The following is a 27,549-nucleotide window of genomic DNA, read 5'->3' on the forward strand; positions in this document are numbered from 1 at the left end:
TGTACATAATTGGTTTAGGGATCTGGTTAGGGAATCTGCTGTTTATTTTTTTAAAAAAAATATGTTCATTTTTATTTCACAACATTGCCAACTTTATTTGCTCCAATGCATTTAAGTCTCATAGTGGGGGGGAAATCAGTGCTGTAAAAGTTCCAGTTTTCCTGAATTATTTAAATCACTTTTAATAAGAACTGAAGCACTGTATTTTATAGACATTAATTACTTCCTTTAATTGGTTTTTTTTCTGTGCCTTTGTGTGTGTGTGTGTGTGTGTGTGTGTGTGTGTGTAGTGTAAAAAGCATCAAAATCACTATTTTCTTTTTTGTTCTTTGTGAAATAATGGCTGCCAGCCTATTTACAGACAGATACATGTTAAATTTCTGCCTGATATTTCTCCTGTCTTTGGACACAAAATGATGGTGACAGCTTTCCAAGATAGATTTTTGGCAAACCCCAAAACTGATGTTAATACAGAAACCTTGTCCAAAAGGGGAAAAAAGGAGGGGGCAGTGAGAGAGAAAATACATATACTCTTAACTACTACTGGGCAGGTTTAAACCCAATAATTTTGATTTAAATTTTAATTTTAGTCTTCTCCCCATCAGTTTGACTTCACCTGATGAACAAACCTCAGTCGGGCATTTCTGAGCGTTCACTATATACAAATAAGCAAGGAAATAAACAATAAAATAAAATAATAATAAAAGAAAAATAAAATAATAAAATAAATAAAATGAAAATAATTCAACAGGAAACTTTTCCTAGGCAAATAACTTGCTTCTTTCCCGCTCCGTGGCTGAATTTCAGGGTTGACTCGATGGCAGCAGAGAGTACATTTCTGAACTTTAGCTGAATCGCACACTGGAAATGAAAGGCAGACTGCAGTTCTCACGCCTTCACAATCAACAGGGCTGAACTTTGGGAAAAGCAGGGCGGAAAAGTTAAATGGCAATGCAAACCGCAACACCTTGGTACAAATCTACCCTCCTTTCTGCCCGGTCGGTCGGCTGTTAAACGCCAAGGCTCCGAGGGGCGGCCGCGAGGGCTCGCCGGCGTCACCGGTGACTTCGTCAAAGGCGCGAGATTCGCCGGCGCCCCAATGCTTCTAACTCGGCTGCTGGCGCCAGGCGAAATGGCCGCGATTTCAAGGTGCAAGTTTTCTTCCGTGCAGGAGCGCTCCGGTAGCCTCTCCCTTTCCCCGCGCCCTTCACACGAGGGCGGCCTACAGTGGCGGGCCGGAAACTTGTAATCGTTGCTCTTTCATACCTGTCTGGAGACGGACAGGTGGATCCTCGGAGCTTTTCTGAGGTAGAAGTCTTAGGTAACCAGGAAGTAACTGCCGCCTGGCCTTAGACGAGGGAGCCTGTTGCCCGCCGCCTCCCATTATACCATCGCCCTGATTGCTGTAGGGAGCGAATTTCAGACCTTGTCCTCGGAAGGAAGAACTTTTTCTTCGCCAACAAAACCAGACGCTCGGGGAGCCGGGGGATCCATCGCCTCCTCTCTCGTGGTGAGTGTTGCCGTGTCTTCCACCACCTGCAGCAGGGGTCTTCAAACTTGGCCCTTTTATGACTTGTGGACTTCAACTCCCAGAATTCCTCAGCCAGCTTTGCTGGCTGAGGAATTCTGGGGGTTGAAGTCCACAAGTGATAAAAGGGCCAAGTTTGAAGACCCCTGACCTGCAGCTTCCAGGGAGATGAATAAACGCCCTGCATTAACAGCCTTGCCTCTCCGAAGTTAGCTTTCCCTAACGGCCTGGCATTTTGGTCAGCTTCTGAACCCGCTGAGGTTTGTGAGGTTAGTAGCCTGGGGAACTGCTGCGTTGGAGAAGGCTGTCCTACTGCTCTTGTCATGGTCTACTACAACTTCTGTACCAGCCGAGAGTTATGGGGAATCAAAAAGTGCTAGCTTGGGGAAGACCATCCTACAAATCTGTCTGGATGAGGATGATCTCCAAGGAGCCCAGCAGGTATTGGTGCTGAAGCAAAAGCAGAAAACAAAATTTCCCCCTTTCCATTCCACTTCTAGAAGTGGACTGATCATTTAAGCAATTTTCAGCACTGGCAAAATGTTAAAAGATTCCTCACTGGAGACAAAAGTTAAGGAGGTGGTTCAGACTGAAAAAAATATTTTAGTTCTGTCCTCCAAGAGACAGGAATGGCTGAAACACCGTGGGGCTTTTTTTTAACTACTCAGTTTAAATTCACTTATTCTGACTCTGCAGAAAATCAGAGTACAGTAGAACAAATTTTGCTCTTTTGGTTATTAACATCTGCCTCTTTTTCCAGCCTCTGCCTGTGGCTTGATCTCTCTCCAAGGCAATCAGTGGTAAAACTCAACCAATTCTGTGCACTTTGAGATGGACCTTAGGTATTATTGGAATAAAGAAAAAAAAAACAAAGCCTGTCTAGGGAGGAGATGAAAACATAGGGACAAGCAGGAAATAAATATTTATTTAAACTTACCTGCTTTGTCCTCCCTTCTCCTGTTCATTGTTTCTTTGACAATATGTATGTTATAGCAGCTTTAATATGCCTCAGCTCTCATCCCTGAGTTACCCAGTTCCTGGTGAATTATAAGTCAGATGCATTCTTGATATTTGGCAATAAATATATTGTCCAATTTTACCTTTATTTTACTGTTGGATCAGATGAGGAGTCCATAAAGTCCAAAGTTCTGTTTCTTGCAGATACCAACTGTGGGTAGAGCTCTTGATGGTGATAGCCTTCCACAGATATACATAATAGATATTTGAAAATATGCTGCGACAATATGGCAGGTTTGGATAGGTTCACAAGATAAGCTGTTCACAACCTAGCCAACTAATCACTGTTTAGTTAGCATTTGTATGAATCTGGCCTGGGTGGTTGGTTACATTTCAGATTGTGCACACTTGGAGTAATCTGTGGTTTAATTTATCATGGATTAATTTCATGACAATAAAACATTTAACTATCTTGGCCAATTGCTATTAGTCAACTGGTAGTGTTTTTCTGCCTAAATTAATTTTCCAATCTGCCATGGTATGGTGGGGTTGTAGTTCAGTACAGAAGACACCAAGTTGTAGTAGGTTAAACTCTTATTATTTTTTTTAAAAAACTAGCTAATAACATGTTTTGGAGGAGGGATTTTCATGCCTAACAAAAACCACAATATGGAAGGGTCATAAAATATACTTTCCCCCTCATTTTACAGATGGGTTGCTTTGTCCCATGATTTTCTTAGTCAAAAACTTGTGGAGAATGTGGATCTTGGATAACTGTCACAATTGATGAAAACTTCGTGGGTTGAGCTAAAAAAAGAAGTGTAAATATAGTGCAGTGATTTTCAAATAATAAAAATGTAGTTAATCCAAAAATTACTTGCTGGTGTATAGCAATGGATAACTATTTAAGTTTCTTACTTTTTTGCAGGTTTAATTTAAATGAAGTTAAACATTTTGTAACTCAACTTTTCTCATCCCCGATACATAGGGACCAGATCTTCCCAGAATTCCCATGCTGCCTAGGGAATCTTTGAAAGGTTCCTTCAAACAGCTGCGTCATGTGCTTTCCTCCAATTGTTAGATTGGGAGGAAGAGGTGTTGATATACATGCCCTCATAGTCTGTGTTTACTGTGATTTAGGAATGGAGCTAGAATTGAACTGCTGGCAGTCGGCAGAATTAACCTGCAATACTGCATTCTAACCACTGCACCACCATAGCTCTATCAAGGAATTTTCTGTCTATTAAGTCAAAATAAAATGACATCTACATTTGTAAATTGTACCTTTCAGCATAAATTGAAGTTCTAGGTGGGAGGTTTTAGTAAACTGATTAAATTCCACTTTTTAAAATTATAGCTCAATATAAAGAAATCTTCTGAGTATTTTAAATGATTGACTTGCTAGTTTTTGTCTTCTGGTTATCCATTTTAAACCCAAATATCCATTTATTATTTTTAATTCTAATTAGAAAACATGTTTCACTGCATTATTCATTTAAAGTGTGCCTCTAAAACATTTAATGTGCATCTTGAAATGATTTTATGATCACTATTAAAAATCTATACTATCAAGATTCATAAGGAGAGAAGCAACCTAGAACTAAGGAGAAACTTCCTGACAGTTAGAACAACTAACCAGTGGAACAACCTGCCTCCAGAAGCGGTGAATGCTCCAACACTGGAAGTTTTTAAGAAGAGACTGGCCAGCCATTTGTCTGAAATGGTATAGGGTTTCCTGCCTGAGCAGGGGGTTGGACTAGATGACCTCCAAGGTCCCTTCCAACTACTACTACTACTACTACTTATTATTATTATTATTATTATTATTATTATTATTATTATTATTATTATTATTATTATAAGTTGACTTTCAAGAAAGCAAATTCAGATATATTAATCAAAGAGTAAACCTGCCAGTTGTGTGTTAGTAAATTTGTTTTTCAGAAACAACAGTTCCGTGAGCAAAAGTGTGTTTGGATTAAGGGCTGAGTCTTAGGTTGGTTCAACGTTCACAAAACCAGGAAATGAGAGGCTATTGAAACCTGAATGCATATGCCCTCTGGTCAGTAATGAAATTGTGCAAGTATGAATATACAAAAGATAAAAGGATTACTTTCTTGAAGGACTCCATGTCTTCCATTGTATTTTCTTTCAATTATACATATCATCTGTCAAGACAGTGAAAGCATACCATTTCCTGTAGCAACACCTACCCTCTAGACCAGGGGTGTCAAACTCAATTTCATTGAGGGCCGCATCAGCATTGTGGTTGCCCTCAGGGGGCCGGGTGGGTATGGACAGGGTGGGCGTGGCTAGAGTGCCTATGGCCTACTGGGTGGGCATGGCCAGCTCTACATCGTTCGCATCAAGGGTGCCTATGGGGGCCTGGGCAGGAGTGGGACAGATCTGAGGGTCTCTGGCAGAAGAAGGGTCTCTGGGCCAGGGCCAAGACAGTGGGGGCCGTTCCCTCACTGTTTCCAGGATGGCTTCGCGGGCCACATGAAACCACTTCGCGGGCCGGATCTGGCCCCTGGGCCTTGTGTTTGACATGTCTGCTCTAGACCAGGGGTAGGCAACCTTGGCTCTTTTATGACTCGTGGACTTCAGCTCCCAGAATTCCTGAGCCAGCCATGCTGAGGGGAAAGGGAGAGGTTTCCAAGCTGAGCCATGGTGGCTCAGGAATTCTGGGAGTTGAAGTCCTCAAGTCATAAAAGAGCCAAGGTTGCCTACCCCTGCTCTAGCCTGAGGTTTCCCCTAAGATCTGAAGGATCCTTCTCTGCTGTTGTTTAATGGGCCTTAAAGACTTATGTCTTCACTGGGGCTTTTGGCGAAGGACAGTGAAGACCATTTGCTTTGTTTTTGTCTGCTTGGTTGTCAGTCTCGCCATCTTCTATTTGTTACATTATAATATTATTTTAAATTGGTTATTATATTTCCTTATTTCAGTTATGAGCCGTTCAGAGTCATTGGGAATTGGGCAGCATTCAAATTTAATTAGTAAATAAAATAAAACTGCCAGATTTAACTTTAATACAGAATTGGTCTTTCAGTCTAAACCTGTCTAGAGAACTTTGGATTTCCTAGATGCCATAGATTATCATCTCTCTGTGCCACGTGAAATATTCGAACCCTCCTATAGAAGTAATTAGAAGAAAAGAGTCTTGCCAGTCTTTTAGAAGAGGAAAATGGGGACTGAGAAATAACAATGTCTGGGAAGATCTTAGTAAAGGTCATCATGCAACAGGTTTGCAACCCTTTAAAAGGGACGCGGTGGCTCAGTGGGTTAGGACGCTGAGCTTGTCTATCAGAAGGTTGGCAGTTTGGCGGGTCGAATCCCAAGTGCCGCATAACAGAGTGAGCACCTGTTACTCGTCCCAGCTTCTGCCAACCTAGCAGTTCGAAAGCACGTAAAAATGCAAGTAGAAAAATAGGGACCACTACGGTGGGAAGGTAACAGCGCTCCGTGCGCCTTTGACGTCTAGTCATGCCGGCCACATGACCAAGGAGACGTCCTCGGACAAGCGCTGGCTCTTCGGCTTTGAAACGGAGATGAAGCACCGGCCCCTAGAGTCGGAAACAACTAGCACGCATGTGCGGGGGAACCTTTACCTTTACCTTTTTAAAAGGTACAGAGTGAACCAGCTTGTATTCAAAACAGGTTGTACTATCTTTTTCTTAACTAAGTAACTATTAGTAGATCAAGAGAGTACTGTGAATATAGTGCACCTAGATTTCAATAGGGCATTTGATAAACTGGACTACAGTCTCCTTCTTGATAAAATCGAATAAATAAACTGGTAGATGATAGACAGTACCTGATCAGCAGTAATATTTCTGAGAAAGATCCAAAGTGTCCTGGTAGACTATAGATTAAGCATGAGCAGGCATGTTGCAGCTGCCAAAAGAGCAGTGTAATCTTGGGCTGTATCAACAGCCATAATACAAGGATGGCTAAGGAACTGGAAAGATTGCAGAGAGGAGCACAAAGATAATGAGGGGTCTGAAGGCTAAATCCTATGAGCAACAGCTAAAATAACTGTATATGCTTAGCTGAAAGAAAATAAGATTAAGTGAAGACATGACAGGAGACTGCCAATACTTGAAGGGCCATCATAAGCAAGAGGGTGCAGATTTATCCTCCGTAGTGCTGAAAGGTATGACAAGAACTAATGAATAGAAGCTTTACAGAGATGGATCCAAATTCAAAATAAAGAACTTTCTGACTATGAAAGTTATTAAGCAGTGGAATAGCCCATCTCCTGGAATCATAGGTATACTCCATCACTGAAGGTTTTTAAACAAATGTTGGATAGTCATTTGTCTGGTGATTCCTGCCCACCATCAAACAACAAGATCTGACTATCCCAAGTCCTTGGGTGGGTGTACCCAATTCCCAAACCACAGAGCTAGCTCAGAAGGATATTCTAGATGACAATATAAAAAGCTGCTGAGAGATCAAGAAGAACAAGAATAGATGCACCACCAACATCCTGGCTCCATCACAGGTCATCAGCAAGTATGACCAAAGCTGTCTCAGTATTAAATCCCAGTCTGAAACCTGACTGAAATTAGTCTAGATCACGGATGTCAAGCTTGCCGCGTCACGTGACAAGTTGTGTCATATCACAACTTTTTTTGCATTTCCAGAGCTGGGGTGGGCACGGCCTCCACATGATGCAACTGGCCTGCGGGCTGGCAGTTTGACACCCCTGGTCTAGGTAATCAGTTGCAGGCCAACCGCCTTCTCAACAATCTTTGCCAAAAAGGGAAGGTCGAAGACTGGTTGATAGTTATTGAACAGACATGTCAAACACAAGGCCCGGGGGCCAGATCCGGCCCGCGAAGTGGTTTCATGCGGCCCGCGAAGCCATCCTGGAAACAGTGAGGGAACGGCCCCCCTTGCCTTGGCCCTGGCCCAGAGACCCTCCTCCTGCCAGAGACCCTCAGATCTGTCCCACTCCTGCCCAGGCCCCCATAGGCACCCTTGATGCGAACGATGTAGAGCTGGCCACGCCCACCCAGTAGGCCATACACACTCTGGCCACGCCCACCCAGTAGGCCACGCCCACCCGGCCCCTTGAGGGCAACTGCAATGCTGATGCGGCCCTCAATGAAATTGAGTTTGACACCCCTGTTATTGAAGATCATTGTTGTTAAACTTCTTTAGCCACTACAACTGAGATCAACAATTCAGTCACTAAGCAAAGCAGTCACCAAGTGAACCACAACTGTGGTTATAATCTGTTTTCAGCTTTCCTTTGCTTTATAGACCTGCTGATGTCATAAATGCAAGTATTGATCACAAAGTTAGTTTTTAACACCGTCATAACTATGAATGGTTGCTAAACAAGGCAGTCAGTAAACAAGGACTGCTTGTATTCTCTGTTGCTCCAGAAGGCAATACTGTAGAGCCATTATGTTAAAATTATACGGAAGGAGGTTCAGGCAACAGGAACTGGAGGGACTGAGTGCATGGACTGTAAACCAGGGGAATAGGCTGTCACATGAAGTATGAATTGACGCTCACTAAAAGTATTCAAAGAGAGACTAGATGATAATCTATGAGAAATGCACCGGTGGATCCCGCACAAGCAGGGATTGGACTAGATGACTTCTAAAACCGCTTCCATCCTTGCAGTCCTCAAATTGCATTCTTTATTGCATTCTTTGACCAAGTGACAAAATTAGTGGACCAGAGGAATGCTGTAGATGTAATTTACTTGGACTTCAGTAAGGCATTTGATAAAGTAGATCACAACCTACTACTTGATAAGATAGAAAAATGTCTGAGCAGGGGGTTGGACTAGATGACCTCCAAGGTCCCTTCCAACTTCTTCTTCTTCTTCTTCTTCTTCTTCTTCTTCTTCTTCTTCTTCTTCTTCTTCTTCTTCTTCTTCTTCTTCTTCTTCTTCTTCTTCTTCTTCTCCTTCTCCTTCTCCTTCTCCTTCTCCTTCTCCTTCTCCTTCTTCTTCTTCTTCTTCTCCTTCTCCTTCTCCTTCTCCTTCTTCTTATTATTAAATACAGCAGCCTTCAGCTCCATGACCTGATTCCGCTTCCTCCTCCTGACTTTGTGTTTGTGAAACAGGAGAGAGATTTTGAGAGCCTGCAGGGTGTTGCAGATCTGACATCTCAGTACACAGGTTCAGTCATGGGATTTCCAAAGCCCACCCTATTTGCATTACATTTTGCTGTTCCTTTGATCCACCTTGTCGTCCCTCTGGGTGGAATTATCTGTTTCTTTTTTTCATCCTTGATTGCAGAGAAAAGGGGCAAGCCAACAATTGCTTTAATTGTTAGGTACAGGTATGTCAGGGATTAAAACAGAATTGTTTTGTGAAACAGAAAGGATCTTTTATAGTGTTAACCCTTCTCCTTAATTACACAGAGGAAACCTACTTTTCTTATAGGTGCTATGGTGTAGAAAGCTGCATTCGATCTAGTCATTCTACTGGATCATTTGATTCCAGATTTTCAACACTGATTAGTAGCAGCTTTCTAACTTTATTTAGAGATAAACAGGGTAGAATATGAGCCATTCTCCTTGTAAAGTATTTGTTTTTCCACTGAGCTATAGCCATCTATAAATCTAATTGACTGATTCATTTACCCTGGATGCCAATAAAAAGTTCCTTCTCTTCCTTGCACTTTCCTTCCTTCTCAGCAAGCCACAACTGGGAGGGACAATTAAATCAAGTCCGTCCTGCTGGGATTCCTGCATTGCTCCCTCTGGCTCACCCAAACTGGATTGTCCTGTTTGTCATTTACAACACATGCCATTAGGGTGACTCCAGCAGCTGCTTCTTGGTGGTCTCTTGGTATTGTACTATATTCTGGCATGGAACATTTGGACAAACAGGGCCTTTTAAAAAAGAGCTTTTTAAAGCAATGCCAATCTCCCAGGAATGCTGCTTGCCCTAATGTGTTACATCTGTGCCACCTTGTTTCTGTTACACCTCCAGTACCAATTTTCCTAATTGTCTTGTCATCTTTAAATTAAAATGAACAGACATCTAGCTGATGGAGTGTTTAATCTCTTTCTAGGGAGAATATGCTTCTCCTATTTTTTTAATAGACCAGTGCTGGACTCAAAGTGCGTATAGTCAAGGCTATGGTCTTCCCAGTTGCAATGTATGGCAGTGAAAGCTGGACCATAAGAAAGGCTGAGCGCCAAAGAATTGAAGCCTTTGAACTCTGGTGCTGGAGAAGACTCCTGCAGAGTCCCTTGGACTGCAAGGCGATCAAACCGGTCAGTCCTAGAGGAAATCAACCCTAACTGCTCTTTAGAAGGCCAGATCCTGAAGCTAAAACTCAAATACTTTGGCCACCTAATGAGAAGGAAGGACTCACTGGAGAAGAGCCTAATGCTGGGAAAGATTGAGGGCAATAGAAGAAGGGGACGACAGAGAATGAGGTGGCTGGATGGAGTCACTGAAGCAGTAGGCGTGAGCTTAAATGGACTCCAGAAGATGGTAGAGGACAGGAAGGCCTGGAGGAACATTGTCCATAGGGTCGCGATGGGTCAGACACGACTTCGCAACTAACAACAACAAGCTGGACTCAAAGATCATCTCCTAGCATTGTCTCCTGGGCCTTTTTCATGTTGATCTCCGGTGTGGAACTGTAGGATCCTGTTACTAATTCCTGACTATGAGACTTAAATAGCCTCATTTTGTCCTTTTATCATGTCCATGCCTTTCTTTCTTTTTTTAACTGGATGGGCACACGCACACATTTCTCCAGATTGCTGTAAAATCTCTGCATTCACATAGGCTCTCAAGCACCCCTGATTTACTGGGAATGTAGTTTTGCTGGTGGACCCCATATTGATCTTGTGGGAGATCTTTAGAGGAAGTGGGCTTTCCCCCCATTGTATATAACTGATCATTAATTCTTTGTTAAGTAACAGTATCTCACTGCCCATGCTGCAGCTACCAGCACTCATTCAAATCACAGCTAGAATAATATCATTATAGAAAAGAATAAATAATAGTACTTCTAAATCCAAGGTAGGAAATAAATGAACAGAGGATACAGAGGAAATAAAGTATCAAGGGGTAAAAGGATGAATGTAGCCCATCAGAACTTTGGGTGTTAGAACTGAATTGGAGAAAGATCCTTTACAGGCAGTGCTCGCCTTATAACAGTTCATTTAGCGACCATTCAAAGTTACAGCAACACTGAAAAAAGTTAGTTAAGATTGTTTTTGACACGACTGTTGCAGCATCCCTGCGGTCAGGTGATCAAAATTCAGCTGCTTGGCAACTGATTCGTGACTGTTGTGGTGTCCTGGCATCATATGATCCCCTTTTGCGACCTTCTGACAAGCAAAGTCAATGGGGAAGCCAGATTTACCTAGCAACCATGCTACTGACTTAACAACTGCAGTGATTCACTTAACAACTGTGGCAAGAAAGGTGATAACATGGAGCAAAATTCAGTTAACAAATGTCTCACTTAGCAACAGAAATGTTGGGCTTAATTGTGGTCGTATATCAAGGTCTACCTGTATATCTAATCTAGATTTTTTTTGTCTGTTGTGCCCAGCAGTGTTTAGTCTGATTGGCAGAAATCTCTTGGCCTTTTCTGTAGCACTGGCTGTTATCAGGTCCTTTTTTGTGCAGGTGCCAGGAGCTGAATCATAACTTTCTGTGTGCAAATGATGACTTCTATCGTGGAAACATGGGCCTCCCGAAAAGTGTAATGGGGAAGATCTTAATTTGGGATCCTTACTTTGAGAATAAATTCTGCAAATATACAATACTGGATTTCTGTATTTTTTCATTTCTTATTTTAAAATCCTCCTTTCTGACCCATATCATACATGTACACACACCCATGCACCATGTGCATCACACACATACTCCCATACAAATCCTTTTGTATATTTCATTGTTTTCTTTCTCTCTTTCTTTCAGTTTCACTTTCCTCTGTGGGTTTATGACTGCTCATCTGACAGAGAACATGGAGCTCACACCGTTCTTCAAACTCCCATCTTCCCAACTCATTGGAAGTTTAGGATCTGTTGCTCCCATCGTACTCATGATCCTTCTGCTGCTTCTCTGTTTTCCCTTTAAAAAGTATGTGATTGTCTTGAGATATCATGGGGGAGAAGGGAGAAAGAGACAATTGGTAGGCAGGATGTACATTACTGAGATAATGGGTAGGTTATTTGCTTAACTTGCTTTTGTTTTTTATTTTTTCCCCTATCAGACATTCATTCAACCTAGAAGCATGAAATGGGCATGCATATTCACTCTTTTGACCCATTCAGATATTCATATCATGAGTGAAATGAATCATGACTCAGATAATTAGTTCCATATTCTCTGCTTACCCCAAATTATAAAGTAGAGGACTCTCCCTTGAGTAACAATTATTTTTAGATCTTATTAATAATATTGTACCATTCCTCTAAAAAGAACCCGGGAGTTGAATTCCAAGCAATAAGAGTCCAGCATAACAGCAAATCGGTTGAAACATCCAGAAAAAAACACAACAAATACACAAGTCAATTGGCAATTATACTATAATGAGACAAATGTTGCATTAAAAATATTTTGCTGCATTATTGTCTCAATAATGCTCTGAATGAAAAAAATATGTGCTTAATTGTTAGCTAAAATAAATATGGAACCACTGCTGAAAGGCCCTATCCCAGGGGTAGGCAACCTCGGCTCTTTTATGACTCATGGACTTCAACTCCCAGAATTCCTGAGTCAGCATAGTCCATGAGTCATAAAAGAGCCGAGGTTGCCTACCCCTGCCCTATCCTCATGACCGAAACTGCATTTTGGACCATGTCCTCTGATAGCCCCATAATCAGAATCTTCTTGTTCAATCAAATGATGTGGAGATAGGAATTGTATCACATTCCTCAATAAAATTATTGTACAGTTTGTGCATTCTTATATATATCCCACAAATAAGTGAGATTTAGCATGCTTCTTTGGGCCACATTCTACATTAAAAACAGCATGTGACATTAAAGACCAATGGATTGTGGTATAAGGTATTGTAAAAAGATGTTGTTGGATCTATGATAAAATAAATCTTAGCACAGCCTTTTGTTCCCTCTGGATGTGTTGGATTAATGCTGATTGGGAATTGTGGAATCCGCACATTTAGAGACCACTAAATTGGGAAGTTCTGCTCCAGTCTGTGTGACCTTTAAAAGTCTTAACATGACCACCTCAGGAGTCACCTGAACATTCATGTGTATACAGTACACTGAAGACACTTCAGTGAATTGCCACTTGCTTTTGCTAAGCATTGTTAGCACACTTTCCAGAACTCTTTTTGTGGCCATCACGTAACTGACTTGTACAGTAAGTAGCCCCTTAATTTAATTGCTAGTTATTCTGAGTAAGACAAAAACCCAGCAAAAGAGGGGACACCGTGTGTAGCAAATCCTACCTCAAATTGTAAATTTAAATTTAAGTAAGTAAATCAAAGATTCACTGTTTCCTCTAGAAACAAAGTGGACCAGTGCTCTGACTTAGCTTCTTATGCTAAAGTTTGAAGTATATTTTCTCTGTTATGAATACAGTCCCTTCATAATCAAACTTTTGTGTTTCTAATTCAGGAAAAAGCATCGCTTGTCGATCAGAACCAGGAAGAAGGACTTAAATATGTCTGAACTAATCGATCTGGTGAGTGTTTCTGAGACTGGTATTAAAAGCTGATTGAACAAGTCAACCAATCACTTCTAACCAGTGTGAGGTGACCTGGAGTATTTACACTTATGAAATGATGGCAATTGTTCTTGCTTTTTGATCAGAGCCTTTGCTTCTTCAATTTATTTTACAGATGGGGAGCTGTTTTCCTGTGTGTTGCAATGAAGTTATATCAGTTGTAGACAAAGAAACAGGATCTTGCTGGTTGCAGCCTCAAAGTTACAGAATACATTTCTCAATGCATTTCTTATCTATCTATCTATAAGTGGAATGAAAAAAAAATCCCTCAGAATAAAACCATAGCAAAACTTATTTGCAGAATAAAACCTCAGTAACAAGAGTTGGATGAACTAGTTCATATATATAGCTAGCAAATATCTGTGGGAAAAGAAATATCATAAAAAGAATAAAAAGGCTCTTTTTCTAGAGACCATTTTTGTAAACCCAGAAGATAAGAACATCTGGAGAAGGTCTCCTGATGGAGATTTTATTTCCAGATCTCTCAAGAAAAGCACCAGTCGCATACCTGTAGATATTTCAGTGTTATATTGTACATGCAGATTCTTCATTAATTTTGAAAGCTGACCTTGCCTTTGTAGAATAGGGACCTATACAGTGAAACTGTTCAGTTGTTCCTTTGATCAAAGTAGTAGTCTTGATACTTCTTGCCTTCAGAAGTTGTGGGTGCTACATTACTGGAGGCTTTTATGAAGAGACTAGACAGCCACTTGTCTGAAAAGGTATAGGGCAGGGGTAGGCAACCTTGGCTCTTTTATGACTCGTGGACTTCAACTCCCAGAATTCCTGAGTCACCTGGATATAGGGTCTCCTGGTTGAGCAGGGGGCTGGACTTCAAGGTCCCTTCCAACTCTTATTATTCTGCGTTCTGTATTCGTAATGGTAAATTCAGGCTTCATGGAGAGCATTGCCTGTTATTCTTTACTATGAGCCTGCAATCTGTGCAGTCCTACTTTTGTAACATGTTCAAATGAAGAGAAATACTTACTTCTCTACATGTTTCAGTATATCCAGTGAAATACATGAGCAAAGAAAGTCTCAAAGGTGCTCTAAGTGGTTGCTAAGACTAGCGAGTTCTCTAAGGTAATATGGCTGTGCTCAGTTTCCAGGCTGCCCCTCTGATTGGCCAAGTGTAATCACCAATGTAGACTCTTCTAAAAGTTGCTCTACTCCTCAGAAAGGCAAGTTGGAACTATTTGTAGCCTCTAGATGGCAATAGAAACTCAACAATATGACCAACCTGCTACATCAGAGTACAGGAAGAAAGCCTCCAACTTTTTAAAAGACATCATAGGATATGTGAAACTGGCCAACTGGCTTATTAGCATGTGACTCTGGAATAAAACAGCAATGTATTCAGTTCAATTTTATAAGGGCAATCAGCTCTCTTTTCCCCAATTTCATTCTTATGATACTTACACTGCCATCTCTACATCAATATAGGCAGAATAGTGATAAAAGAATGGATGTGTAGCAATGTAGCATAAATGGGAATTGTTGGGTTTAATTTGGTTTGTCCTGATAGATGTTGCCCAGAAGAATTCTAAACTGATCTATCCTTGGCTCGAAAATGCTTCCAAATTAGTAGAATTCTGTTCTAGTTTGTACTGAATAATTGTTCTAGGATGGTGTTCTGTTGACCGGCAATTGACCAACTGCTTAGCACTTCCTCAAGGTCTAAATGTCTAAATATTATCATTTTTATCTCCTTTTACGTTCTTGCAACTGCTAACAGCAAAGGAGTTTGTGTCCAAGTTCCCTTGCTGCTGTTGTCAAAAAAGGACGGACTGTGATTAGAACGTAGACCAGGGGTGTCAAACTCAATTTTAGTCAGGGCCGCATCAGCAGTTGCCCTCAGGGGCGCGGTTGGGTGTGGCTAGCATGGGCGTGACTGGGATGGGTGTGACCTACTGGGTGGGCATGGCTGGGGTGGGCGTGGCCTATGGGGTGGGCGTGGCCAGCTTGATATCGCTTGGATCAGGGGTGTCTGGGCGGGCCTGAGGGAAATCCAAGGGTCTCCGGCAAAGGAGAGTGGGACCAGGCTGAGCACTGGGACATGGTCCACTGGAGGAGGCTCACTGTCCCTCTCAGGCCATGCGGGGGGGGGCAGACAATGGCACGGGCTGCCCAGAGCTTTGGGCAGCAGAGGTCAAGCACCCAGCCCTCAAGTTCGGGGACCCCGCAGCCCAGCCTAGCCTAGCCCCACTTCCCCAAGGGGGCGCCTAGCTGTGCTTACCTCCTCCTGGAGGCTGCTGCTGTGCTTGCTCTCCTTGGCCAAGTTGCTCATGGTGTTGCGGGAGGGCAAAATGTGTGGGTCAGAGGGAGTCCCACTCCCTCTCCATACGAGAAGCCCCAGCTTTGTAACCAAAGCATCCTCAGCAATAGGTTGGGAGACCACCAGGAGAGGTCAGGAGGAGGGGACAAGGGGATGGCAAAACGGCAGCAGGGCTGCTCGGGGCCAAGTGCTAAGGCAGGAGTTCCCTCAGACCCTTCCTCCCTCTCATTATAATCTATCTTCCTTCCTTCCTTTCCCCCCTTCTTTTTCCTTTTTTCTTCTTCCTTCCCCTTTCCTTCTTCTTCCTTCCCCTCTTTCCTTCTTTTTGTTTGTCTTTCCTCTTTCCCTTTCTGCTTTCCTGTCCCTTCTTGGATGCTCAAATGCAAAAGGGGAAACATTTCTCGATGCCTCCTTGCCTTGTGATCAAATGCCACTTTTCCTAGTAGTCTGTGGCCACTTAAAAGACTGAGAACAAACCAGGCTCAGTTTTTCCCATGCTTGCCTTTAGTGGGGGCGTCCATAGACAACAGTACAACATAACTCTCAAAATTGTGGCTGTGATAGTTGATCTGAACTCCTCTGTTTTTTTTATGTGCAACAGCTTTAGCATTTAGGAACAGAGGTAGCTTAGTTGCTTTTCTATTAATACATAATCCTTAAAAGAGCTCTTCTGAAGGGACCCTGCCATGGTCTAATTCAGACTGGACATATAGCAAAGGAAAATATTTTCCCCTACTCTGCTTTGTCCTGTTTTCCCCCCTGGAAATGGCTGTTTGCAACACACAAGGAAGGGATACTTTCCTAAGAGTTCACAATTCAAGAATACCAATGTTAACTTGGATTGCCAATAAAGTCCTGTCTGTGACAAAAGAGAACACAAAATTGCTTTCTCCTTGGAGCCCAAGTCTCAATGGATCCAAGATTGAAGCAGAACTGTGTGAACTGGGGCATCTCCAACCAAGTTGCCTCTCCTTCCTTCCTTCCTTCCTTCCTTCCTTCCTTCCTTCCTTCCTTCCTTCCTTCCTTCCTTCCTTCCTTTTTTCCCTCCCTCCCTCCCTCCCTCCCTCCCTCCCATCCTCCCTTCCTTCCACCCTCCGTTCCTACATTCCTTCCTCCCTCTGTTCCTCCCTCCCTTTTTTCCCTCCCTCCATTCCTCCCTCCCTTCTTCCCACTGTTCCTCCCTTCCTCTGTTCCTCCCCCACCCTCCATTCCTTTATTCATCCCTTCCTCCCTCCCTCCCACCCTCCCTTCCTCCCTTCCTCCCTCTATTCCTCCCTCCCTCTTTTCCCTTCCTCCCTCTGTTCCTTCCTCCCTCCGTTCCTTCCTTCCTCCATTCGTTCCTTTGCCTTCTCATCTCTTTCCTTCCTCCACGCTCAGGAAAGGGTGATGGGAGGAGGAGAGCTCGCCAGCGCTGCCATGTTGCCACAGGTCTTGCTATCCCACATGGGTGGGCGGAGGCTGTCCTGGTGAAAGGAAAGCCTCGTGGCTGCGAGGCTGGAGGTGCTGGTGGGAGGGGTGGTGGTGGCGCTGATCTACAACCTGGTTGCATCCATCAGAGCCGGAATGTGCTCAGCCTTAGATCCACGGGGCAGCCCTGGAACCAGCAAGGAGCTGCCCCACCACCTCTGTCTTGCCCCCCGGGTGTGCACAGAAGAAACAGCCGGCATCCTGGGTGAAGTCACCCTGTGGGGCAAGTCAGCCAGCAGGGACGCCGGACTCTGCTTGCACGCATGCCCAGGGGGTGGGATGGGGCTGCCCCAGGGATCTAAGGCTGAGTGTATTGTGTAGTGGGTTCTGGATCGCAGGAAGGACGCCAGGCAGAGGAGTACAGCATAGCACTCTTTACCTAATACATAACAGAGTGCATTCTGGTAACTGATGTGGGATAGCAAGACCGGCGGCAACATGGAATCACATAGTGGGCCAGCCCTGGCCCGCGGTCCTTGTGTTTGACATGTCTAACGTAGAGTTTTTTACTCATGCAGCAGTCCAAAAGCAATCACAAGAAGTCTGTTTTGACTGTTTCTTGCAGAACTACAGTCCCACTCAACAAAGCTATTTGGATTTATTTATTTCCTTTAAAAAATAAATGTTTTGCATATATGGCCTTGTTAAGCCCTTCGTTTAGTCAGGCCGTTGCTTGGCAATGTCCTCTTATTTGGTAGGAGAATCTGAGAATCTATACCTTGACTCATTTGTTTGTTTGGTTTCTTATGCAGACAAAACTGGAAGATGGGTTGCCTGCAGAAAGAAAGTCTCTTGCAGATCAATGTTTACGCACAGGTAAGGTGGTTGGACATGAAGTTCTTTGGATACTTAAAATAGGCTGTGTGTGTAAATAAGTACTCTTTTGCAATACACATTGCACAAGGAATCTCATTGACTTGCAATTTTCCTCCCAAATTATTGTTATGATTCAAACATCAGAGGTATCCACATTTTTTTCTGTCATGTTTCTTTTTCCCCACAGGTAAATAAGTATTCCAATTACCTGGATTTTCTCAGGAGTTTTATTTTTCTCTATATTGAACCTTCCTCAAAATACAATGAAAGGAACGTGACCTTCGTTGGAATTGGTCACTGGAAAATGGAGAGCAACTTGAAGTTGCCCTGAGTGAACTTTTCCCCTTATATAAGTAGATGTCATTCACTCATATAAGGAAAGCACAATGTTGCAAATTTCCAAGATTTATGTCTGATAAAAATGAGCAGCTTGCTTCTCTAGACTGGCTCAGGAATTCTGGGAGATGAAGTCCACGTGTCATAAAAGAGCCAAGGTTGCCTACCTCTGGACTAGACTGGACTAGACCCAGATTGTTGGGGGCAATTAAGCTGACTTTGTAATAATGCCGCTTGGGGTGTGTGTGAAAGCCCTAATAAGCAGGCATATACATAGAATGAAGGCTACTGCTAAGCTTGTAAGCCGCCCTGAGTCTTCGGAGAAGGGCGGGATATAAATGGAATTAAAATTAAAAAAATTTTAAAAAATGAGCAGCTTGCTTCTCTAGACTGGCTCAGGAATTCTGGGAGATGAAGTCCACAAGTCATAAAAGAGCCAAGGTTGCCTACCTCTGGACTAAACTAAAGAATATTAAATTAAAATTCCTGTGTGTTTTGAAACAGTTACTCCTTTTCAGCCTGAATCCATGAAGTTGTTATTTGAATGAAAAAGGCAGGAACTAAACTGAGTGTGGGCTTGTCTTGAAGAAGTGTGGATTACAATAACAAATCAAAGATTGCAACAAAAACACATATACCTAATAGATTTACCTCTGCATAAGCATGCATAGTAAGGGACGCGGTGGCTCAGTGGGTTAGGACACTGAGCTTGTCGATCAGAAGGTCGGCAGTTTGGCGGGTCAAATCCCGAGTGCCGCATAACAGAGTGAGCGCCTGTTACTCGTCCCAGCTTCTGCCAACCTAGCAGTTTTGAAAGCACGTAAAAATGCAAGTAGAAAAATAGGGACCACTACGGTGGGAAGGTAACAGCGTTCCGTACGCCTTTGGCGTCTAGTCATGCCGGCCACATGACCAAGGAGACGTCCTCGGACAAGCGCTGGCTCTTCGGCTTTGAAACGGAGATGAGCACCGGCCCCTAGAGTCAGAACCGACTAGCACGCAGGTGTGGGGGAACCTTTACCTTTACCTTTAAGCATGCATAGGATTAAGCTGCAGGTGGGAATATTTTGCAATGACGTCACATGACATGTCGCAACGTATCACGACTTTTTCCCCATTGCTAGCAATGGGGTGGGCACAGTTTTGCTATGATGCATCTGGCCCGCGGGCTGGCAGTTTGACACCCCTGGACTAGAGCAAGAAAAGATGGGTTGCCTTCCTTTCTGGAGGCAACCCATCTTCCAGTTTGCTATCTAGCTGTACATAAACCTTACCCTTATTTTGGTGGAAGGGATTTTGGTAGTGATTTTAGAAATCTCTATGAAGTTGTTGCATTCAGGTAATGCTTGGGTTACGATGGCAATTCGGACTGGGAACCCTGTCACTAAGCGAGGTAAAGCATAATATTACAAGACTACATTGCTTAGCGACAGCTGTTTTGGCATTTCCCAGTTACCAACACTGAGCAGGGAACGGAGGTGGGGGGCTGTTACATGGAAAGTCACAAATTATGATCGTGTGACTGGAAGGGCAACAGTCAGAAATCTGAGCTGGCTGCAGAGTGCTTGCATCACAATAATGTGATTGTGGGGTGCTGCAGCAGTCAGAACTTTTGTAACTGCCTCTCATTCAACACAGCTGCAAGTTTGAATGGTTGCTGAATGAGTAGTCATTAAATGAGGACCATCTGCACTATGCTTCTTACTGAGTTAAAGGCATACTTTTCTTTGACTACAAAAGAAGCTAGGAGTCCTTTATAGAATGTTTTGGTCCATGGCAAAGCAAAGAATGGACACTAAAGTAGTTGTGCAGATCAAAATTAATTTTAGTAGACAATGTGTTATTCTTCAGAATAGCCAGAAGAGGAGGAGGAGTTTTCTGAAAAAACTGGGCCATCTGAACTTTGGTGAAAATCTCCTATAATGGGGGTTCACATGAATCTTCTCCTAATTGGTTGGACAGCCTATCTGTACAGTTCCCATGTATCCCATAAGCATGCCCTATGAGAGACATTTCTCCTGTTTAGCGTGATATTTCTGCTACTGAGGTGGCTTTGGCTTCCCAGGACTCAGAAATAGGCAAACCCTTTATTTGCAACTGCAAGACAGCTGACAAGTGGAATGTGCCTGAGCCTTGACAGAGGATCAAGATTGATTATATCTTGCTGTTGTTTAGCAAGCAGTTGTCCTTTCTATCATCGCTAATCATGTGTAATGTCTTTATAATGTTTGTAAAGTATAAACAGAAGGATGGATTGGAGTTTGTGTTGGGTTTGCTGTGTTGTTGTAATTAGGACTACTTCCCCATGACCCCTGGAAGTGGAGGTTACAGAGTGGGCAGGAGGAGAGTAGACCTCTTTTTAACAAGGGGCAGTCTTTTGGCCACATGAATAGAAGGTTACTTATCACTTTGGTTTCTAACTATGATTTTTATTGAGTTGGCTCACACCTCTTGAATCCTGCTATACTGTGTGGCTGGATTTTGGAGGGAGATCTGCTAGAATTTAAATCTGAATGGCGTCTTCTCAGAACCTTTTTGCTCTATTCCCTCCCCCCCCTGCCCCACCCATTCCCAAAGCCATTGGGATGCAATTGTTCTATATAGTAATATGAAGCAAGATCAGGATAAGTACGTGCTGCTCTGGAGTTGGCCATGTAAAGGCTAAGGAGTTGAAAACTAAAACACTGAAGATTAAGAGGCTGAATTATCTCTGTATTAGGAACTGCCCACTGCTTTGGCAGAATTTCAGACTCCTCCATTTAATCTCCCTAAGGGCCTTTCTCTCTTTGTTTCTTACCATCATACAAACATCTTCTGGCAACATCTTTATTCTGCCATGATGCCTTAGCTAAAGCTTGAGGTAGCCTCTTTGTAGTAAGCTGTACTGGAACTAACATATTGTTTTTCTCTTAGGTCAGCAGCAACCAGTGGTAGTTTAAAGATGAGGGCGATGTGTCATGGTTTGTGTTCATGTTCTTCTTCTAGGGATGGCCCATAGAAGGCAGATGACCCGCCACCTATTTGTCATTTAAGCTGGTATTTCGTGTACTTCCTCCCCTGGAGCCCAGATTGCTGTCCTTTAGATCCTTTTTCTTCTGGAGGGAGATAGAACAGGGTAGAGCTACCAGGTGCTTCCTACTTCTCAGAACCACTGGACCGCTAACATGTGATGTGGAAGAGCTGCATTGTAAAGACTGCTTTATCAGATAGCATTTTTACGCACATACAGGCTTTTGGGTGGCTTCCTTTGGGAACAAAACAGCTGATCTGTGGGCTATTACAAGGAGAAGCATCTCTCCAGTTTTATCATGCAATAAAGGACAAGTATAAGAAGTGGAAAGAGGGGCACATAACTAAGGCAGAATATCAGCAAATAGCCCGTGCCTGCAAAGATGAAGTGAGGGAAGCTAAGGCTCAAAATGAACTAAGGCTTGCGACCAAAGTCAAAAATAACAAAAAAAAGCTGCTTTCAACATGTAAAAAACAAGAAAAAAGTGAAGGAAATGATTGGTCCATTAGTGGGGGAAAGTGGCAAGAAGGTGACAAGCAACAGGGAGAAAGCAGAACTATTTAACTCGTTTTTTGCATCTGTCTTTACACAAAGGGAAAAAACAGTCCAACCTACCAAAACCAGTGCCATAAAAAACAGAATAGAAACGCAAGTTAAGATAGGCAAGAAAATGGTGAGCACCTGTCCAGCCTAGACGAGTTCAAATCACCAGGACCAGATGGATTACACCCCAAGGTTCTCAAGGAACTGGCAGACGTGATCTCAGAACCACTGCACTATATTTTTCAAAGATCCTGGAGCTCTGGGGAACTACCAGAGGCCTGGAAGAGAGCTGATGTAGTTCCCATCTTCAAAAAAGGGAAAAAATAGATCCTGGAAACTACAGACCTATCAGCCTGACCTCAATACCTGGGAAGATTCTGGAAAAGATAATCAAACAACAAATCAGCGAACACCTTGATGCAAACAAAGTCATCACTAAAAGCCAACATGGGTTTCTCAAAAACAGATCATGCCAGATAAATCTTATTGCATTCTTTGACCAAGTGACAAAATTAGTGGACCAGAGGAATGCTGTAGATATAATTTACTTGGACTTCAGTAAGGCATTTGATAAAGTAGATCACAACCTACTACTTGATAAGATAGAAAAATGTGGGTTAGATAGCATCATCACCAGATGGATTCGTAGCTGGCTGACCGGCCGTACTCAGTGTGTGGTCCTCAATGGAACCGCATCTACATGGAGGGAAGTATGTAGTGGGGTGCCCCAGGGCTCTGTTCTGGGCCCAGTGCTCTTCAACATCTTCATCAACAATTTGGACGAAGGAATAAATGGGGAACTCATCAAATTTGCAGACGACACCAAGCTGGCAGGAATAGCCAACACTCCAGAAGACAGGCTTAAGATACAGGAGGATCTGGACAGACTCGAACACTGGGCACTATCTAACAAAATGAAATTCAATTGTGAAAAAAGTAAGGTTCTACATTTAGGCAGGAAAAATCAAATGCACAGGTATAGTATAGGTGGTACCTTGCTCAATAGTAGTAACTGTGAGAGGGATCTCAGAGTCCGACAATCACTTCAATATGAGCCAGCAGTGTGCTGCAGCTGCCAAAAAAGCCAACACAGTGCTAGGCTGCATTAACAGAGGGATAGAATCAAGATCACGTGAAGTATTAATACCATTTTACAATGCCTTGGTAAGGTCACACTTGGAATACTGCATCCAGTTTTGGTCACCACGATGTAAAAAAGATGTTGAGACTCTAGAAAGAGTACAGAGAAGAGCAACAAAGATGATTAGGGGACTGGAGACTAAAACATATAAGGAATGGCTGCTGGAATTGGGTATGTCTAGTTTAATGAAGAGAAGGACGAGGGGGGACATGATAGCAGTGTTCCAATATCTCAGGGGCTGCCACAAAGAAGAGGGAGTCAAGCTATTCTCCAAAGCACCTGAAAGCAGGACAAGAAGCAACGGATAGAAACTAGTCAAGGAGAGAAGCAACCTAGAACTAAGGAGAAACTTCCTGACAGTTAGAACAATTAACCAGTGGAACAACCTGCCTCCAGAAGTGGTGAATGCTCCAACACTGGAAGTTTTTAAGAAGAGACTGGACAGCCATTTGTCCGAAATGGTATAGGGTTTCCTACTTAAGCAGGGGGTTGGACTAGATGACCTCCAAGGTCCCTTCCAACTTCTTCTTCTTCTTCTTCTTCTTCTTATTATTATTATTATTAATAATAATAATAATAATAATAATATATTATTATTATTATTATTAATAATTCCAATTATCTGCAAGCCTAGCACTTGATTTGTGTGGTAAAGGAGGCCAACTAGTGAGGAAGAGGTGTTGGTTTAGCGGTCTTTTGAAAATCCACTGAATCCATGTTAAAACAAGTCCACCTAGCACCTGATAGGCTGGAGAAACTGTCTATTAAAAATCAAAGTCATTCTTGCTTTACAAACAGCCTCGATGCTCATATGTCAACTATCCAGTGTCTGTAGCTGTATCAGAGTATGATAGCTAGCAAAACTGAGGGATCTAGCCATTTGCCAAACCATCCACTAATCACAGAAGTGTTGTGATGGTTCCTTCTGGCTAATAATATTAAGAAAAGGGGAGGGAAGTAAAACCACATTTTAACCAGCAGCTGCACTCAACATGCTCTGGCACACCCAAGACACTGTTATCTGGCAGTAAGTCAGAACTGCAGAGGAAGATAAACATGGGCAGTGGAGAGAGCAGCTTTTATGCTGGTTTAGTTCTTTTGGCTCAAGGATGAGTAGAGAGCAATTTAAGAGATCTGTGGAGAAAAGCTTTGCGAAAGGTTCACCAAGAATAATTGGTGACCCAGAGGGTTTTGGTGATCCTTCCCCAAAGAGATTCCTTTTATTGGGTTATAAAATAAGTGTTGGTTGTGTTGGACTTGTATGACATTTCACTTTCCACAGGAGCGTGAGAAAGAATTGTTTTCCCTCCTTGCCTTTGGCCAGCAGTGCAGGCCAGCAGTGAAAGGGGAAATTCACTTTCCTGCTGAAACAATAGCTTTTCATCCGTGAATAGCCTTATGCCTTGAAGGCAATGCTCCGCAGAGATAGATATCCTTCCCTTCCAGATCTGAACTGGGTGTTCGGTTTATATGCTTGCCAAGTTTTGTAAAATGAGAAAGTATGATCTTTAGGAGCTTTCCTTCCCCATTGTTGCTTGGAGCAAAACTCCTACATAAACAAGGTGCATGCATGCGTGTTTGTGTGTTCATATTTTTAATGAAAATTAAAAACAAACACATTTGAAGCACACTCACATCTCCAGGCTAGTCAGTTGGTATGATCTAAAAATCAAGGCATCTCCTGTTAAAGCTTGCAAGGAAAAAACAAACAATTAAAATTAATTCAAAAGAAAGAAAGAAAGATGGCTAAACCAGAGCCACAAGATAGCTGACCTATATAAGTAAACAGATCTGATTTTAAACAGATTTTAGATAAACTTTGTTGTATCCTCGTTGCTATATGAAATGCTTAACTTTACAGCTCAGGTTTTACAATGATATTTTTATAGCATTGACTGAGGCTACAGTCCTTTGCATCTTTGGGAATAAATTCTGTAGTACCCACTGAATAAATACAGCTATATAAATTACACTGCTAACTTGAACAGTCGTCTGCTTTGATTGTACAGGTTTTTCAATTAGAATAAATAACTCCCAATTTAGAAATGCTTTTATGCAACGCTCCTACTTTTGCTTTTGTCCTATCTGCAAACAATATTGTATAGCATTCTTTTTCAGTATAGTGGAAAAACATAGAAGATTACAAAACAAAATGCAATGAAAAACAGTAAAAGCAATGATAAGTCAATAAAAACAATTGCAAAAACTAAAAGCAACCAACAGGTTCTTTTAATCTGTTATTGAAGAGCAGGTGACAGTTGTGGCTAGGAGAGAATCAGTTACATCCTTTCCTGGATTGTGAGGCTTTGTGCACAGTCACTCCTACCCTGGTCATCTCCCAGTTGGATTTCTGCAACATGCTCTTTGTGGGGCTACCCCTGAAGAGCATTTGGAAGCTACATCTGGTACAGAACGCAGCAGCACGGACAGTTCTGGAAGCCCCTTGAGTGGCATATGTGACACTGCTGTTACTTGACCTTCACTGTTACCAGTTTGCTCATTCAAGGTACAGGTAGTCCTCAACTTACAACCATTTGTTTAGCGACCGTTCGAAGTTATAGTGGCACTGAAAAAAGTGGCTTTTGACTATTTTTTACTTTGTGACTGTTACAGCATCCCCACCGTCACGCAATCACAACTTGGACCCTTGGCAGCTGGCATGTATTTATGACAGTTGCAGTGTCCTGGGACCACGTGATCACCTTTTGCGACCTTCTGATAAGCAAAGTCAATGGGGAAGCCAACTTAACAACAGTCTTGTTTAACAACAGAAATGTTGGGTTCAATTGTGGTCATAAGTCAAGGACTACTGTATTGCTCATCATCTTTGAAACCTTTTGTGGCATGGGTCCAGGGTATCTGAAGATCCGCATTACCCTAATGGGACTAACCTGCCCCACTCATTCCAGCAGAAAGAGCCTACTTCAGATCCCATCAGCCACAGAATTTCAGCTGGCAGGGTCCAGGAGAAGAGCCTTTTCTGCTGTGCCCCCCATCCTCTGGAATATTCTCCCATCAGAGGTGAGGTCTGTCTCTATACTCCTGGCCTTCTGGAAGAGCCTAAAAACTTGGCTCTGCTGTTTGGCCTGTGGCCCTGACAGTGCTCTGCTGCATTGGGAGTGGCTGATCTGTAAGAGTAAATTCAACCAAGAACCAAGATGACGGGCAACCCCAAGCTGCCCATCATACTTGTTAACTTTTAATCTTCTTATTTTCATTTTAATGGGTTTTTAGCACTTTTTTAAACTTCTGATTACATTGTAAGCTTCCCAGAGCTGCTGTGAGATGGGTGGGATATTTAAATTAATAAAGTAATTTTTTCATGCTTCCTTATACCAGGCACAGGGATGATCTGGATGTGTACTTAAATGTGATTATCTGTCAAGCATTCTTCTTAACACCTTTAGGCCTTGACCTCATGGCCGTCTCCTCCCCCCCCCCACCTTAAGTTCCCATTTGGTATTTCAGCAGTATGCTAAAGGAGAGGCCACCACTTCAATCCCTAGTGCCACCATTAGCTGTCTCTTTTCCTGACTCTGTCTTGACTAATGGCAGAACTGATCCTGAGAGCTGCAGTTCTTTATGGAAGAAAACCTGATGCTACAGCATGTCAAATAGTTAGTAATAGATGGATAGTTTCAAAAGGTGCCACTGGCTTAATGTTGCTAGAGAAGAAAATCATCAAGAAGGAAGGAGAAGGTTTACTCCTTTGGTAAACCTGTCCAAGTCTCGTCTCTTCTACTCTGATTATATCTGAACTGTGGGGTTATGACTGTGGCTCAGTATCCTGAAGTCCTGCATTTGAACTTTTTGTGGGCCTGGAGAAGAGAAATTAAGTACCGTAGTGTCCCTTTCTCAGGTAAAGGAGGAAAAATACAACTTAAGCCTATGCATTATTTGGGAGAAAATCTTGCTGTTAGTGAGGTTTTTCCTTTAACGTGTATGTGTGAAACTGGCAGCTGAATGTTAATTTACTGCTGTTTTAATAACATCCTAATTATTCTGTCTGATGTATCTGCCATGCTCTGCTTATCTATTATTTTATTTATTGCATTTCCATTCATTTTCTCTAAATGTTCAAGGCAGAATGCTTGGGTATCTCCCACAATGTTATCTCTAGGAGTAGAATATGTTAAAGGAGTATAACTAACTAAACTCAATTATCAGCCAATTATCAGAGAATTGTGGAAGATTCTTTCCAGGAATGATTGTGGTCTCACAGAGGATCTGAAAGCAATTTTAAAAAGCAAAGTTTTACAATGTAAAATGTGTTATTTCCTCATCCTGTGTAACACTGTCCCTTTCAAAAGCAACATAACCCAACCTATTTCTCCAGCTGCTTCCCTATGCTGGAAGTTAGAGCTGTTTGCCTCCCAATCTCTCCTGAACTCTAAATTAGTTTGCCACCTTAGGTGCAGTAAAGAATCCAAACTTATCACTTGTTTTGAAATTTGTCTTCCAGTTCAAATATTAAGTGGAATGTGCAAAGTCTTTCTTTCTTTCTTTCTTTCTTTCTTTCTTTCTTTCTTTCTTTCTTTCTTTCTTTCTTTCTTTCTTTCTTTCTTTCTTTCTTTCTTTCTTTCTTTCTTTCTTTCTTTCTTTCTTTCTTTCTTTCTTTCTTTCTTTCTTTCTTTCTTTCTTTCTTTCTTTCTTTCTTTCTTTCTTTCTTTCTTTCTTTCTTTCTTTCTTTCTTTCTTGATAGAAAGCGTAAATGCTCTACTCCAGGGCTGAGCATGTTTCTTTCTTTGCTACTGTTTCCCCAGAGACTTCTACATGTCCAGCGTA

At 42.4% G+C, this 27,549-nt stretch overlaps 1 protein-coding gene across 1 annotated transcript in view; it reads left to right on the plus strand.

Annotated features, from left to right (window-relative positions):
- Positions 1-295: 295 nt before the first annotated feature.
- The window catches only part of LOC308678366 (uncharacterized protein), a 38,154-nt gene continuing 10,900 nt past the window's right edge, over positions 296-27,549 (plus strand). The window contains exons 1-4 of the mRNA XM_081345508.1: positions 296-1,510; positions 11,401-11,562; positions 13,068-13,134; positions 17,671-17,734. Coding sequence (XP_081201634.1) covers positions 11,423-11,562; positions 13,068-13,134; positions 17,671-17,734 — 271 coding nt within the window. The 5' untranslated portion in view covers positions 296-1,510; positions 11,401-11,422. The remainder of the gene's footprint in view (positions 1,511-11,400; positions 11,563-13,067; positions 13,135-17,670; positions 17,735-27,549) is intronic.

Source organism: Vipera berus (assembly GCF_964194415.1).
Source record: "Vipera berus genome assembly, chromosome: 1".
Lineage (NCBI taxonomy): Eukaryota > Metazoa > Chordata > Lepidosauria > Squamata > Viperidae > Vipera > Vipera berus.